This window comes from Coturnix japonica, chromosome 1, assembly GCF_054131305.1.
Source record: "Coturnix japonica strain WE chromosome 1, WE-NBRP24, whole genome shotgun sequence".
Lineage (NCBI taxonomy): Eukaryota > Metazoa > Chordata > Aves > Galliformes > Phasianidae > Coturnix > Coturnix japonica.
The window spans coordinates 158479472-158495452 of NC_140663.1; the positions used below are offsets into that span (position 1 = coordinate 158479472).

A 15981-nucleotide genomic window follows, 5' to 3' on the forward strand; every position below is an offset into this window, starting at 1 on the left:
CTTAATGGTATTCCTATATTTTTATGATACATAGAAGCTCATAGAGATTGGTGTAAATATTTAACTTGTCTGACATAGAACTGTAATGACATTTCTCCATCCCAAGATTCTTTCTTAATCCCAGTCACAGTATACTGAATTATGTGTCTGTTATTTCCTATGAGGTGTGCTGTATTTATTTGTGTGAACATATTTCTACAGACCACTTTCAGCATCCTTGCACAAATGACTTTATTTACAATAAGATCTGTGCCAGACCATCTGTATAGAACATACAACAGTGAACTTTTAGCAGCTACGTGAGCACCGCAGTAGTTTGCATCAGTGCAGCTTTGCTGCTTACTGTCTGGCCAGCAAATCCCTAACATGGGGAGCTCCTGGTCTCAGCAGGGCTCTGCCAACGGGATTCCCACTCTACTGCTTTCCAACCACATCCACAGCAGGATGAGATTTTCAGGTTTAGGAATTAGCACAAAGTCATTTCTGATGGGAGTTCTGTGTCATCACTTTCTGAGTGACGAAACCACTACAAAACAGGTCCCCAGTTTTGATGTTTTTAGAAACAGTTGTAAAGGTTCTGAGAAGCTGGATGACTTCATAGTTTGTAGTACTTGCCAGCAGTACTGGCATGGCCTTACAGCAGAGCAGTTGTTTGATTTATGTTTGGCTTTCCTTATTCTGTATTTCTCACAGTTCTTGAGAGACAGATGTGCTGTCTTTTTCTTTTATTCTCCTGTTACAGCATGGCCAATTCCTACAAAGGTATATATCATAATTCCTTTAGAACATTATCAGCTTGAGTCACAACTCACTGAGAAACCCAGCTTTCATTTGAAAGTATATTTTGCTTTCAATAAATGGGAAGTTTGTTTTAACTGCAAGTTTGAAAAGGAAAGCTTGAAAATGTGATCTTCAGCCTGGGGAGAAGAAAACCAACCAAAGTGATGTATTTTGTCACGCTTTTAAGTCAGCCTTATGACTTTAGAGAAATTGTGCCTCTCTTATGGTTCCTAAAAGATTAGTTTGGGGAATGTTATTTTCAATTATTTTCAATTTGGGTGATGGTTTCATTATTACAGGCTTAAAAGTAAGACAGTGTAAGAGGCTTCTTGGCTGCATCAACAAGATGCACTTCAGTGGTTCCTTGGCGTGTCTGTTTACAGATCCAAAAACTAAAATATTTTGGCAGTCACACCATCCTGGTGCAGCACATCCAGCAAACAAGCAGAAATGCAATATATACAGAAATGAGCAAGCAAGTAAATGCGCTTGGTACAAAATGAAACTGAGAACATTTGCAATTAAGTGCATTTGGTTCCAAAAACCCCAAAACTCCAAAAATCCATCAAATTAATTTAGGCAATAATTAATTTATTGTGAAATATTCTGCCAGTTGTTCCAGTAGAGGGCAGTAATTTACATTCAGTAATATCAAGGAGTATGTGTGCACTGTATGCAGTGAAAAGTAGTAGGCACAATAGCAGGTTTTATGGACAAAAGAAAGTATTGTTGTTTGGGATCTACCTGACTGCAGAAGGAGAGCAGGACTCAGATGCATCCTTAGCTTTACCTGTGAAAATAAGCAGGCTTTGTCGAAGGTGCAGCTTTGTGAATCCCATTCACTTACAGGACTCCCAGACTTACACGGCACAGCAGAAACAAGAACTATAGTGTTGGTTTTATTGTAGAAAGATCTTAAAGGGAACATACCTTCAGCACAGAGTTCCAGCAGAACCCCTAGCATGTGTAGATCTGTCTGAATCTGAGCTTCAAATGGCTTTGTTTGGCCTTCCGTCACTGTGATTTTGCAAGAAGTCTTGGGAGTGCCAGCTCCAAGAAGGGAGCTCATGGGGCCCAATCTGTAGTACTGTGTCCAGGTCTGGGATCCCCAGTACAGGAAAGATGTGAAGTTGTTGGAGAGGGCTCAGAGATGGGCCATAAGGATTATCCAAGGGCTGGAACACCTCCTCTACAAAGACATGCTGAGGGAGCTGGGCTTGTTCAGCCTGGAGAAGGCTGCAAGGAGACCTCATGGCAGCCTTCCAGTATTTAAAAGGGTAAAAAGGAGGGGAATCAACTTTTTACTTGAGTAGATGGTGATAGGACAAGGGGGAATGGTTTTAAGCTTAGGAAGGGAAGGTTTAGATTATATGTCAAGGGGAAGTTCTTTACTATGAGAGTGGTGAGGTGCTGGCACAGGTTGCCCAAAGAGGCTGTGGATGCCCCAAACCTTGAGGTGTTCAAGGCCAGGTTAGATGGGGCTCTGGGCAGCCTGGTCTAGTACCAGATCTGGAGGTTGGTGGCCCTACCTATGGCACAAGGGTTGGAACTTAATAATCTTTGGTGTACCTTCCAACCCAAGCCATTCTGTGATCCTAAGGGGGTAGTGTGACGGAGTGTTGGGGGAGAAAGGTTCAAACACTGCCCTTTCTATCAGAATAGTGAATGATTATACCTAGCCCTGGTAAAGATGAGATTCTAAAGGAATTCCTAAAGACTGAGGATCACCTGATACTTTGGTGTTCCCCAAAGTGTGTTGCATACCTCTTTATTTTGGATTCTCTGCATGGTGGAATGAGACCTGAACATTCATCTCAGCACACTGTGTTTAGGTTATTTTCAATGTGAGTCCCATTCTTCCCGTAAATACATCTCTCTGCCATACCACCCCCACCCATCCTGAGCTGAATGACATGCTATTTAATAGCTTATCCAGAATAATGCTGTAGTAAATTACTTGAGACTGTGAGTCCTTTATGAGTCGTTTTACTGCTGAAAGAATATGCTATCGGCATCTCATGGTTTCACTCATTTTAAGAGGTCTCTTTAACATAAGGACAGATTTCATTGAAATGAATCAATTTTATACAGGGAGATTTCGGCCGCTGGATTTGTAGTAAGAAAGAACTTTTTATTTATGACACTGGAGAGACCACAGCTGGGAATGCACCCATTAATAGACACAAACAGATGGATTCTGACAAGTCTGTGAACTATTCACACTCTTTTCTTGTAAATATTTTGCAGCGATCCCAACTTGCAAATGCAATTTCAGGAGCAAATATGGAATTATCTGTCTCACGGTGCAAAACAAAAGAGTGGCAAGCGACTTTAAATATGATTATTATTACAATTTCAATTATAAGCGTGTGATAGTCACATGAAACTTGGGAAGGAATGCTTTTAATAGACAGTAGTTATGCTTTGGTGTAGTAAATGTTTTTAATGGTAAGTAAAAGTAATAGAAGGTGAGTATTTTTATAGGTATAATGAAGTAAGGATTTTCAGCAAAGCTTGGCACTTGTTTATTCTTTGGAAAAGAAATGCTTTTCAATTGGATGATGTTGCTGTCTGCGGTAGAGAAAATGCACATCTTAAGAGTAGCAGAAATAGAGGGAAATGATACAGCATGGGCAATTACTGAAGGAGTTGGGAGCTGAGGGAAGGCTGATGGGAAGAGGAGCAGCAGTGTAGCTAGTGACTTGGATCACATACTTTCACATAAAACCAGTGCATGGAACACATCATTCCTCTTCAATTTTTAAACTTTAATTTGTAGCTTTAATACTTTACTGAATATCACTGCAGTTCTCATCTCATAGGAAAGTAAAAATGACAACTGATTTGTCTTTGCTATTTATTGCTTCATCCACCTTTACCATATCTTCTGTTGCTTTTCTCAGCTGAGATTTTCAAAGCTCCGTATTACCCTTGAACCCATCAGCTATTTTTGAAAAGACTAGAAAGTTACATAGCCAAAAAGACGCAGTTAGTTAGCTTTCAAAATGTCAGTAATCTCCATTAACGTGCATAATCAGACACATGTAATCTGAACTTCTCTACCTGCCACAGGGTGACATGTTTGGGTTTTTGCCAGTTTCCTCCCTTGGAAGATCTCCTACAGCTTCATTATCAGTTAAAGATTTGAACTTTTTCTTTCCTTCTGCCAGTTGTACTGACAAAAATGCAGAGCAAGTCCTCTCAAAGCAACAGAAACACTCTGGGTTCTGATTAAGGATGGCTTTTATCACCATGGCTTGATTTACTCTGTCACTCCTGAAAGCATTGGTTCCTAGAGAGCCAGAAACATGTATAGAATCATAGAATCATAGAATCACCAAGGTTGGAAAAGACCTAAAAGATCATCCAGTCCAACTGTTCACCTATTACCAATAGCTCCCACAAGTAGCTTTACATCAGCTTGGCAAATGTGTGTTTTGGTAACTACAGTTGCTGTCTGTATATGTCCCTAAAAGTTCCAAGTGCTTTTATTTCAAAACAAAGCTGATAATTAGATTATGGTCTTAATTCAGCAGAGCAGCTACTATGCAGCTATGTAAACTTAATCGCAGTGCTAAGTGTTCACTTCTCTGGGCTCATCTGTTTTGTTCCATTTATCCTCTAAGCTAATGGCATCTTCTTTTAAACAATACTATGCATGAAATCAGTGCAGTAGTATGTGTAAGAGTTCATTAGAAGCTGGAAGGTGCCACGCATCCACAGTGCTGAAGTTCAATGAAGTAGAGGCTTCTGCATCTAATCTTCAAATGGAGACCAAATAAATCTCCGAATCTAGGTTACAAAAGACACAACCAAATAGAATTGACTGTGAAACATCTGTTTCGTTTTATACAAAACCATAAAGATATGTAATTACAAAACTGCCTAAGCTGTTTCTGTTGAAACAGGGACAACAGGACAAGTATTACCAAGCTGAGGCATATACATTAATTGTGGCATAGCAGCATTTCAGAGAAGCAGTTTCAGAGGGATTATAAAACAGATGGGTTGAATTGTAGGTAGGAACACCAGGATGCACTGAGCTGTTGTAAATCTCTGGGGTTTAGGTCATGGCAGAGGCTGCAAAACACAACACTCGCTCTTTGCTGCCCTCTCTTAAGGAAGGATCATGACTTTTAGAGTGCTGGAACGATTCTCTCCTCTTATACGGAGAGGGTCAGTTGGTGCAGTTGCCAGGTATCTTGAAGCTGGGAAGGATTTTATTGCTGTGACAGATCAGGCAACATATGGAAGGAAACAAGACGTTCTCCAGAGACAGATTAAGTTTTTGCCAAGGCATTTTATTGAAATTTTGGAAAATAAACAGATCATTAATTGGGTCCAGATTTAGCTACTGCAAATAGTGCAAAGATGTTGCAAACCAGATGCTTTCCCCTTTTTGTTTTTACAGCCCTTTCTATTTGTGGATGCTCTTATTTAACAACTTACTCCTTTAACAGAGAGCATTGTTTTACACCGGACATCTTGTCTCTCAATTATTTTTTCCAGTAGATGCCTGAGTAATACATACATGTCCACATGGCTTCAAGGGAAGAAACAGTCAGCAATCACACAATAAGTAGGAAATAATCAGGGGGAAGCTGTCGAATACTGTAGTATTTATAAAATGAGTACTGGATTCTTTTCTGTGTTCCTTAGCATGTAGCAGTTGTGAGTCTTTGCTTATGCAACCCATGCTACTGCAATGGCAGAAACAAAGATGCCTGTCTGAGTGGCAGGCAGACCCAAGAGAGGCCATTGTGCTTCCTCTTCCATTTATGTATTGTTTTGTCCCTGGAGGGGAGGTTTTCTGTTGTGATTTCTCCACACAGCCCTGTGTTGTGTTACAAATAGCGTATGGGATGGGAATCATCTGCCCTGACTTGAAGCAGCAATCATGGTGGGGATGCCTTCTGCAAGGACTGAGCAGGTCATGCTGAGTCCTTTACAGAAAAGATAGAAACAGGGGCCTCTGCAGGCAGGACATGTCATCCTCAAAAGGGTGTTGGAGATGGAGGCGGCAAATTGCCCTTGGTGCTGCTTGTTGCCCTCCAGGGTCCTGGCCAAGTGATAGCACTGAAGTTGTGTCTGCAGCAGCTCCAAGTGGGAGAAAGAAAACTCAGCTGCCACCTTTGATAAGGTAATAGGTGATACGTGAACACTGCAGAAGTTTAGCCAGGTGTCCTGGTTTTCACAGGCGCTGCTAGTGGGCTTTTCTAGAGTGAGGCCATGACAAGTTTATGGCATGAGCTCCTAGCTCGCAGGTTTCAGAAAATAGTTCTCTGCTGATGTTGTTAACGAGGCTGCCAATTAGGAACAAAGTCAGAGGGAGGTTTATGATGTGACCAAGCACTTCCTAGCTGAGCTGCACCTACACTGTGGGACACAGAGCCTGTTTCCTGTTCGCAGTCTTTTGGGAACATGTAATCCTTCACATCACAATTGCTATTTTTACAAATAATTTCCCAGTCATTCACAGGTGCCTCCCTGTCACATGGACTTTCACTAGACAGAGCAAAGTAGGAACAAAGTTTATTTTTAAAGCAATGTGGGTTTTATTAGTGACTTGAACGCAAAGTGTTCAGAATGCCATTTGGTTTGCCTTTATTGTACAACCTATTCTGTTTGGTAACGTATTTATGAAAAAGTGAGTGCATCATTTGTCATAAGTTCCACAGGGCATAAAAGGGGGAACAATAAAGCGTGAAGTTGGGGAATCGCTGATTCAGTCTTCTGCAATCCGTGTGTACCATACCTAGACAGAGCTTCAGGCGCAGTTCTGATCTACGCCAGCGCTAATCCTGATGACTGTCAAATGATCGGTGACTTCTGGTTTGGTGTAAAAGATTTCCATGGCGGAATGACCTTTCAGGTTCCAGTTCTGAATAGTTTCATGTCCTTATAGAGGAGTACAGCACTTACCTGTCAAGATCTAATTAAGCAAATGCAAACAGGACCAACCTTTTTCAAAGGTCAGGTGCAACTTCAGTTCTGCAATTTCTGGTTGCCCAATTTGAGGTACTTCAAAGAGGGCTTATATTCACACGGAGGAAACCAATGCTCCCAGAAAGCCAAAGCTTTGTAAGTGTCATGGAAAATCGACCCAAGATGAGTAGTTCCTTTTGAAGGTTTTGGCCAAGGAATTTTTCCAGTAAAACTACATTCCATAAACATGGAGCAACACCTTAAGTAGACAACAACAAATGAGGAACACGGTGGGGTTGATTTGAAAGAGAGCTGTATGTTCAGAAAGTGGGACAGGGAGGAAGCCTGGTAGAGGGACTTGATGTGGTGCCAGCATAAACAGAGGGCAGGCAGCAAGATTTTCATCACACTGGAATCAAGACAGTAAAGAGAAATTCAGTGCTGGTATGGAGCTTATCATCCACCTCCCCTGGTCTGCCTATTTCGAGCAGCGGGGGAATCAGCAGAGGAGAGGCTTTGGTGAGTTGTTGCTGGAGGGGGGATGTGCAGCGGGCGTAGGGTTGGGGGAGAGGTGGAGAAGGGAATGTGCTCCAAGGCAGCACGGCTGACACCGACGGGTTGAGGGGGAGATGAGGGAACGTCTGCTGGAGGGCAATGTGTGTGATTTGCATTGCTGCAGTGCGTCGGGTTCTGGGCTCCCTCCCATCCTTCCCACTCACCAAAAGCATTTCCCAAAGGCAGGAGAGGAAGGAGGGGAGCAGGCTACGTGCTCACTCTCAGGAGAAGCAGTGTGGTGGCTGGCAAGGGAGCTGGGCAAAGCCCTTTCCTCTTCATGGCTCCAGCTACTTGGCAGGCTCCCACCCTGGAAGGAAAAAAAACAACACCTGCAGCTTGTTGGCCAGGATGACTCTATCCAGCCAGATAAATGAGCTCTGCTGTGTCTATACACTGCATTGCAAACTGCTGGTGGGAAAAAATAATGTGCAAGGAAGAAGTACAGGTTCTAAGAATGGAAATCTTGAGTTGTGCACGGTGGAGTTGGCTGCAGGGAGAGAGAAAATCCTGAGCAGTTCACTTGTGCAATTCGTGAATATCTGTTTATGTTGTAAGCTGTTCCACTGCTGGCTTATTGGGGAAAGGATGCCAGGGATTACTTTTCTTATTAGCAAAAAAACCCCAAAACTAAGCCAACAACCAAACCCACAACCTTGTAACTGTTTGATACTCGTGAGCTTCTGATATTAAACAATAATAATTTGGGATTAAGAGCCAAAAGGAGCATGAATTCTGTTACAGACATACAGGACAACTAATATACAGCAGAGATGTAGATGATGCTAATTTCTATCTTTGGGTGAGGGATAAGAGATACATGCATGCCCCGTATTTATCCTACCTCCTGTATTTGTGAAGATACTGTATGGGCACCAGGATGGCAAAAAACCTGCACCCAGCAGTTTTGGTGTGCTTTGGCCACAGCTGCAGCATCATAATTGGGACTAATGACCAGATTCACTGCTCATCCTTGTTATTTTCTGTGGAAGACCTTTCCACTCATCAGGCAATCTGCAGTTTTCCTGGGTCTCCACAGAAGCAACCAGCAAAGCAATGGCTTTACTATGCTTCATGACTCTCTTGGCCATGATGGTTTAGGGACTGTAGGAAAAAAAAAGGAGCTGTTTTAACTGGTAGTCAGCAGCATTATGTGCATTTTGCAGAGCCACCTCAATGGGTGCATGGCAGCAGAGCCGAGACCCAAACCTTTGGTCATGTGTTTGCTTTGTAGAGCCACATGTACAAACACAACATCTTTGTTATGCAGGGTTTGTAATACCTGATAGCATGTCTTTAAAAGTGTATTGGGAAATCCTGGTCCAGGTTTAGGCAATAAGAGTCTCGTCTCAAGGCACCCATTTTTATTGCTTATAAGGAAAACCTTCATGTTCCCATGCAGCATTCCCATGCTGCTGTTTGAAATAGTATTGCCAGGTGCTATTTTGTTACGCTTCGTGTTTTTAGGTTTTGTTGCATTATTGGTTTTCTGGGGGTCAGAATTTAACTTGGGCATTCCCTCTCCAGCACAGACCCAAAAAATTCATTTTGAAGACAAGTTCAAAATGTGCAGCTTCGCTCTTTTGTCACCCTGTGATCTTGGACTCCTGTTGAAAGGAAAAACAAATATCGGAGGCCTCCCATGAAGTTGGCGCAGGCACGAGTCTTGTGCGGCCATAGGAATGTTTGCCCACTGTTCAGTGACACCAGCAGTAGGGCTGTGTAGGGATTTGCAGTGTATTTGGATAACATAAGAAACTAAGTTTATCTAAACACTTCCTTACCTTATCACTGTGTTATCCAAACACTTTGTTAGTGTGTTGGGAAGATGGGATGTGTGCTGGCCCACCGCTGCTTAAATGCCTTCACACAGTTCCTGTGGGTTTGGTTTTAGGAATTAGTCTTGTTTATAGGTTTAGCAGATGGAATTACACTGGGGGTGCAGAAACGACTTCTAGCTCATTCCCCTGACAGTGCTATCCAAATGCATTGGAATAAGCCTGTCACCTGACCTGTCTTCCTCTTTCTTGACCTTTCTTTTGAATTCTTTTTATTATCCAGCCTTTTTTTATTTTTTAATTTACTGTAGAGAAACACCATTTTTGGGGACCTTGCACTGCAGGATGCTGGCTATTCTTGGCTTGATTCAGACCTCAGGTGGGCACATGAAGAGTTCAGCTAAGGCCAGTGAAGCCTTAGCCTGTATTCATAGACTGGTGTGGTTTGACTGAGAAAAAAAATAGGATGTTTAAAAGTGAGTAGGAGTGAAACCATAGTGCCTAAATTAGCAGCCAGACGTGGACAAACAGCTACTTGCTTGCATGAGCCCTGGAGCAACCCATGCCCTCCAGCCCCATGGGAGAGCCAAGGGAACAGCCAAGTGGCATGGCACAAACAGATGGGACCAGAGGGCATAGGGCAGTGATGAGCTTCCAGCTGGAGTTCTGTGTGGAACAGCCCCTGTTGGCTTCTTGCATTACCTGATCTCTTTTTGAAGTCCTCCATCTTCCGGCAGCTGCAGCATTCTCTCACAATGACTTTCAGAGTTCAGCTTTGCATAAAATAAAGAAATATTAAAGAACAGTTTTTCAGCTGAAGGAAATACATTCGCTTTGAATCCGCCCCATGATCATTTTGCTTTATGTTTCCTGCTTCATTCACTACAAGAAGAGCCCACAGAATTGCCAAGCTGTGGGCAGACCTTTATAATAGTGTAATGACAGTCATTGTTTTGCTCTCAATTACTTTTCTAAAAATCTTAAATCCTCTTTGCTTTTTTACTTCTTGCTGAGCACTTGTATTGGATTTTCATAAACCTGTCCAAAATCTATTTCCTCATGATAATAGCTCTGTTAAATCTGATCATTATGTGCTGTGCATTGTGTACCTGTAGGGTGTTTTTCCCTGGTACATTTATCAGCACTTAAAAGCTGCAGTTTTAATGCCTTCTTAATCAATATCATAAGAATTCAGTGCTTCCTATTAGTTTCTGCTTTGACTTCCAGATTGATTGAGCATTTTGCCATCTCTCAACTTTAGAAATCCCTGTATGGATGTGTGAATAATAAATGTGTGGATAATGGATGCATGGATGGTGGATGTATGGATATTGAGCAGACTTTGTTCCAGTGCAGTGCAGTTTCTGGAGGAGTCCGCTGGAATGTTGCGCCGCTGTACTAAGACATTTATTGCCACCTTTGTTTCCTGTCTTTAAGCGGCCATTGAGACACAAGTGGCTGTTTCCTTTCTGTCCCTGACCACTGAGCTTCTTTGTGATCTCTTCTTACTACGTCCTCCTCTTGGAGCCTTTTGCAAAATCAAAAGCCAGGAGAACAACCGTATAATTACTTTAAAATCTCTCCGCAGATTTTGGCCTTGACTTAACGCTACAAAAAGTGCTGAATTTTCCTGCTTGTATCAAATTATTGGCAGTTAGTAATTCTGTTCTTTTTACAGTTTCTTCAAGTTCCCCCAGCCCAGATTCCCAGGGTGGCCCTTTGTGAAAACCATATCACTAATTTCCACTCCTCTGATGAGGGAGCTGGACCTCAGGGTGACAGCGTGATCATTTTACATTTGAGCATTTTACATTTTACATCTTGAGCTTTTCTTCACTAGGAGAGTGGTTAGGCCCTGGAACAGGCTGCCCAGGGAGGTTGTGGATGCCCCGTCCTTGGAGGTGTTCAAGACCAGGTTGGACGGGGCCCTGGGCAACCTGATCTAGTAAATGTGTATGTTTGGTGGCCCTGCCAGGCAGGGGGGTTGGAACTACATGATCCTTGAGGTCCCTTCCAACCCGGGTCATTCTGTGATTCTGTGATCTGTGAGCTCCTTTAGGACCCTGGTGCAGCCAGCTCCAGAGACAGCTCTCTGGTGCAGTGCTTTCTCCATCCCACTTTTCAGCCATGTGGAAGCCACCTGAGCTCTTTTCTTTTAGCCCCAGTTCAGCTGGTGACAGCCCCGTATGCTGCAAGGGTGTGGGAAAGCAGCTGGAGTACCCCTGGGACTGGCTGAGCTTTCAGTCATACATCTGCATTCAGACATAAAACATTAATACATTTACACCCTGAAGTTCTGCTTTTAAATGTCTTGCTCTCCACGACAGGATTCAAAACACAGGAAAGACCTGAAACCCTCATCATAAACACAGCTTTGGGCTCCCCAGATAGGACTCCTCCCAGATCTGATGAGGAATAATCTGCTTTTAATGCCTTAGCAGCTGCACAGGCATCTGTAAATGCAGATATAAGCAAGAAATCATGTAGGATATTCATGTTTTTAGCCAAAACCCAGCAACTGGGATAGTCTTCTGCCTGCAAAATTACGGAAGGAGCTTCAGAAATCAGCACATTATCATCAGACACTTCATTATTTTTGTTCTGTGACTTGAAAACATGAGTATCTGGCTTCTTATAACACCGAGTAATTAATGTTAATAACACCTGTGCTACACTAGTGTTGGGAGGCAGTGCTGTTCTCATAGCATTCGTGCATTCAATTGAAGAGAAACCATCTCGTTGCCATTTAATTTTAGATGTGCTATAGCCAGATAAGTATAACTAACAATAAAAGGGAAATGGATCTCGGCAGCCAGATCAAGTGACTGATTACTGTGTGAGAACAGTAGATTTAACTCGTGCCCAGGGAACTCGATGTCTGTGGGACATCGTGGAGCTGTCTCATGCTTCCCCTCTAGCCTTGGTAAACCGTGCACAGATGCTTTCGTCTATTTATGCTTTTATGGGAGATGCATTAGCATGAAGTTCAGTGTTCCTCTATTAAATATTCCAGAAGCAGTCTGTAAATTGAAGCTGAAATATTCATTAGCTCTCTTATATAAGCCTTAACAGTTTATGCTTCACTAATACTTTTCATTGGACAAACTGATGTCCAGAGGTGTTTTCTCATTTGAATGACATGTTAATGCAGTTTTGAAATACGTGGTGAGTGACCAGATAGTCACCAAGCAAGGAGATGGGGTTCTTTTAAGTGAAATGGGAACCGTGTCTTCCCTGCACTGTGCCCAGACTCAATCACAAGAGCTTTCAAACGAGTGTTCCAAGAGCAGATAGCTCTTGTTGCTTCTTGTTTTACGTGCCTACTATGTAAGGGCTGGATTGTGGCCAAAGAATTCAGCCCCAGAGGAGGCAGCAGTGCCTGCAGCAGCCCTGCAGCTCTGATGCTGGGGTTTGACCCCTGTGTGTGGGAAGGAGCAAAATCCATGGCCCTGTCTCTTGTTCTGCCCTCTTGAGATGAGAGGTGCTGCTCAGGGCTGCCCTGTGTCATGCATGGAAGGGGGCACTGGGTGCATCTCTGTCTGATATCAAAATATAGCATATCTTAATATCCTAATATCTAATATAATCCTAATATAGCATAGAGCTGGGCTCTTGGGGCTCAGCCCTTGGTGAACCTGTTCCCCAGTCAGTGCCATACTCTTGTTCTTGCTTTGGCTTTTTTTTCCCTTGGCCTGGTTTTTCAAGCATTAAATCCCCATTAAACTGGTTGTGACTTTCTGGAAATATTGCAGGTAACAAAGTCTGTGCATTTTCCGCGAGAAAAAGAATCCTTATGAAAATTTAAACAGAGCACTATGAAATGTTAATAATTGCTTTCCAGCAATAGCATTTCATAAGCAAAATTAGATCAGAGGACTGTAGATTAATCAAATAAGATTTTCCCCACATCATGACAGTGTCTCTTTGGATAAATACTGTGCATATCATTGTCATTCAGGAGTCCCTGGGATATTTGCTCTATAGAACACAGTAGAAGGGCTGGGTGGGAGTAGTGACCATCCCTGCTTTGCTTGTACCAGAATAACTCTCCTGCCTCTCCAGCTGGCGGACCTCGCTCAGTGGCTCCCAGCAGCAGCCTGCTGGGGATGGCGACCTGCATTCCAATGTGCCTTAAGTTTGAAGTCATCCTCTTGAGTCTCAGAGAGACTCACAGCCACATCTAGAACTGGAGACAGCTTTTTTTTTTAAACATAGCTACATTTTAATGAATAACTGTGAGTGAACCAACTGTCCTACATTGTTTCCTTCCTATCTCCCGTTAGGGTGGGCTGATAGCAAGGTGAGGAGGTGACACATGGGTTATGCCAGTGGCCATGCTTTGAACCCAACTGCCCCAGGACATCCCAGCAGTGCCACCCCACAGCCCTGCCCTGCCTGGGGTGTGTGCAGGGACATGATGATGTCTGCAGGGCAGAGGGAGGCAGTGTCATGCAATTAAAGGTGTGAAATCTATGCCCAGGGCTGTGACATGGTTTCTCATCTGCCTGTGGTGCTCATTACAGGCACCATCCCCACCACAGGGTACGCCGGCAGATCCATGAGAGATTAGCTGAGTCTGGGTGCTCAGTGAGCCAAAACACTGGTAGTCTGAAATATAATGGAAAATTAATTGCTGGACATAGTAGTAGGGCATTTTTGGCATTACTCCGTGTGTTTTTACTCAGATTGACTACCTGCGTATTGCAAGCTCTGTGGCTGATACATAGGACTGAATGGAAACAGATGCCCCTCTGTTAAAAAAGTGTTACACCGAGGAGCCAAAATAACCAACCTTCTCTCCCTCCTTCATTTTTTGCTTCTCGGTAGCACTGATATTGGTAATTTTAGGGTTTGTTTACCAACTCTGAGTGCCTGCTGCCATGGGTTTCTGTTGTTTTGCTGTGCTTGTTTGTTATTTCAGTTGGAAAGGCTTCATTTGTTCCAGTGCTCCTTGTACTGTGTGGTTTAGGGGATCCAGAGAGCCCAGCCCTAAGCTGACTTTTCCTTGGCAAACACTGGTATGATTTTTATAAAATGAGTAAGGGCATCATCGTTGCAGGAGATGACTCGCCAGCTGTGCGGCGCGGAGGAGGAAAAGGTTTTCCACAGCCCTGCATAATAAGGCGTTTTGCAGGCTAAAATAGGTATTCCCAAATGCCTCAAGCCTTTTTAAATTGGTTTCCCGAAGCCACCCTGTGCGGCTCTGCCACGCTTTGCAGTGCAGAAGCGGCATGGGGCTGTAAGTGCAGGACAGCAAGTCAGCCCTGCACTTCCCTGGGCTGCTCTCGGAGCGATTGGCCCTCGCAGATCATGTGGGAGAAGCAGGAATCCTGAGTTGTAGCTTTTGGCACTCCTTTTTTTCCTATAAAGCGCTTGCTCTTTTCAGCTCCCAAGGGCTTGTTACCTCCCTCCTTTCATTACCCTGATTAGAATCTGGAGTAGCCATAGGAAAGCGAAGGAGGGATTTTAAAAGCGCGGAGATGTTGAAGCAGGTGCCCAGGACGTCAGGCACGGGCTGCTACTACCTAAACTCAGTGTCACCCGAGGGCCAGGAGATGTACCTGTGGTTTGACCAGACAGCGAGACGCCCTCCCTACAGGACAAGCAGGATTCTTGCACGTCAGCACCTCCTGACCAAGATCCAGCAAGGTGAGTGAGTGCCTGGCAGGAGAACTCCCCAGGTCCCGCTTTCGTAATAGAAGGTGTTTTCATGCCACAGATTTTCCTGCCTCTTTTCCTCTCTCTGCTCTTAACTAATCTGTTTTGGGTCAGAGTTTGAGGTAGTCATTCATAACTAGTTTTTCCTACACTCTGCACGTTTGCACATAGGCGGGCAGAGAGGCAAATGCTAATGCCTGTTTAGCTATTTAACTATGCTATCTTTTAATCATAAACTATGAGAGAGTTTTAGGTGCTGAAGTTCATCTTTTCCGACTGGCACAACAGTCCCCAGCATCGGTACCTCGGCTACAAGAGCTGCAGGTAAAACCCACCTGCTGTAATGCACAGACAGAATAGCTGATCAGTCAGCTAGAAACATAGCAGGGCAGCTGGGAGAGAGGAGCTGGGATAACCCCCTCTGGATACAAGCATGTGTAGCTGTCAGAGGATTAGGAAACTTGTCACATGTCCTTAAAAATAATTGCTGACTTGGCTTGCATTGATTGCTTGGCATGATTGCATTTATCTGGATGGTCATTGCAGAATATTGATTTTTTTCTGAGTACTTACAGTGCTGAAGCTAAATGCAGACTGGCCTCAAGACAAATCCTTTGGCCTGAATGTGCAATTTAAATTATCTTCTGAATGTTTAAAGATTAAAAAAAACAAACCCAAAAGCCAACTGAGCTAGTTGTTCCAGATTAAAAAATCATTATCTAGGAACATCTTTTTTGAAGAATACCATTTTCCAAGGTAGATTTGATCCAATATATAGAATAGAGTGTGCCACGTGTTTGCCATCACAAAAATAAAACCCTGGAGATAATGGTTTCTCAGGTAGTTACTTTACAATCCATACAAATGGTTGGCTCTACTCACTAGGGACAACCAGAGAGTTAATATCATTGTCTATATCTGGGAAATATTGAAGGAATTGGTGTGAGCTTCTGAGGCGCAGCAGTCACACAGAGTGGCTATTTCTGAGTGTTGCTTTCAAGTAACATTGTGTGTAGCTGTGGCTGTCAAACCCTGGCAGAAGTACAGGGATATAGTGATGAAACCTTTATTGTGTTTATAGAGAAAACAATACGTATTTCTTTGGCCAGCTTTTAGAAAAAGATGAAGAAGATAGTTTCTGTGGCAATTAGCAGTTGTTTGCGGCGCGATCTCAGGAACTGGTCCTGTTTGAAGGATCCTGGTCCTTATTGCAGCTCTGATTTCAGGAAGGATATTATGTCATTCTGTGTACACAGTGTACAGCTGGGATTGAATGGAAAGGAAGGGT

The 15981-nt window shown here is 43.3% G+C and overlaps 1 protein-coding gene across 4 annotated transcripts in view; it reads left to right on the forward strand.

Moving 5' to 3' along the window:
* STARD13 (StAR related lipid transfer domain containing 13) overlaps positions 1-15981 on the forward strand; it is a 271061-nt gene that overhangs the window by 137943 nt on the left and 117137 nt on the right. The window contains exon 1 of one of the 4 annotated variants that reach the window (XM_015852036.3): positions 14116-14684. The exons of the other annotated variants lie outside the window; for them this stretch is intronic. Coding sequence (XP_015707522.2) covers positions 14516-14684 — 169 coding nt within the window. The 5' untranslated portion in view covers positions 14116-14515. Of the gene's footprint in view, positions 1-14115; positions 14685-15981 lie in introns of those variants that run through there. 4 annotated transcript variants of the gene reach the window in all.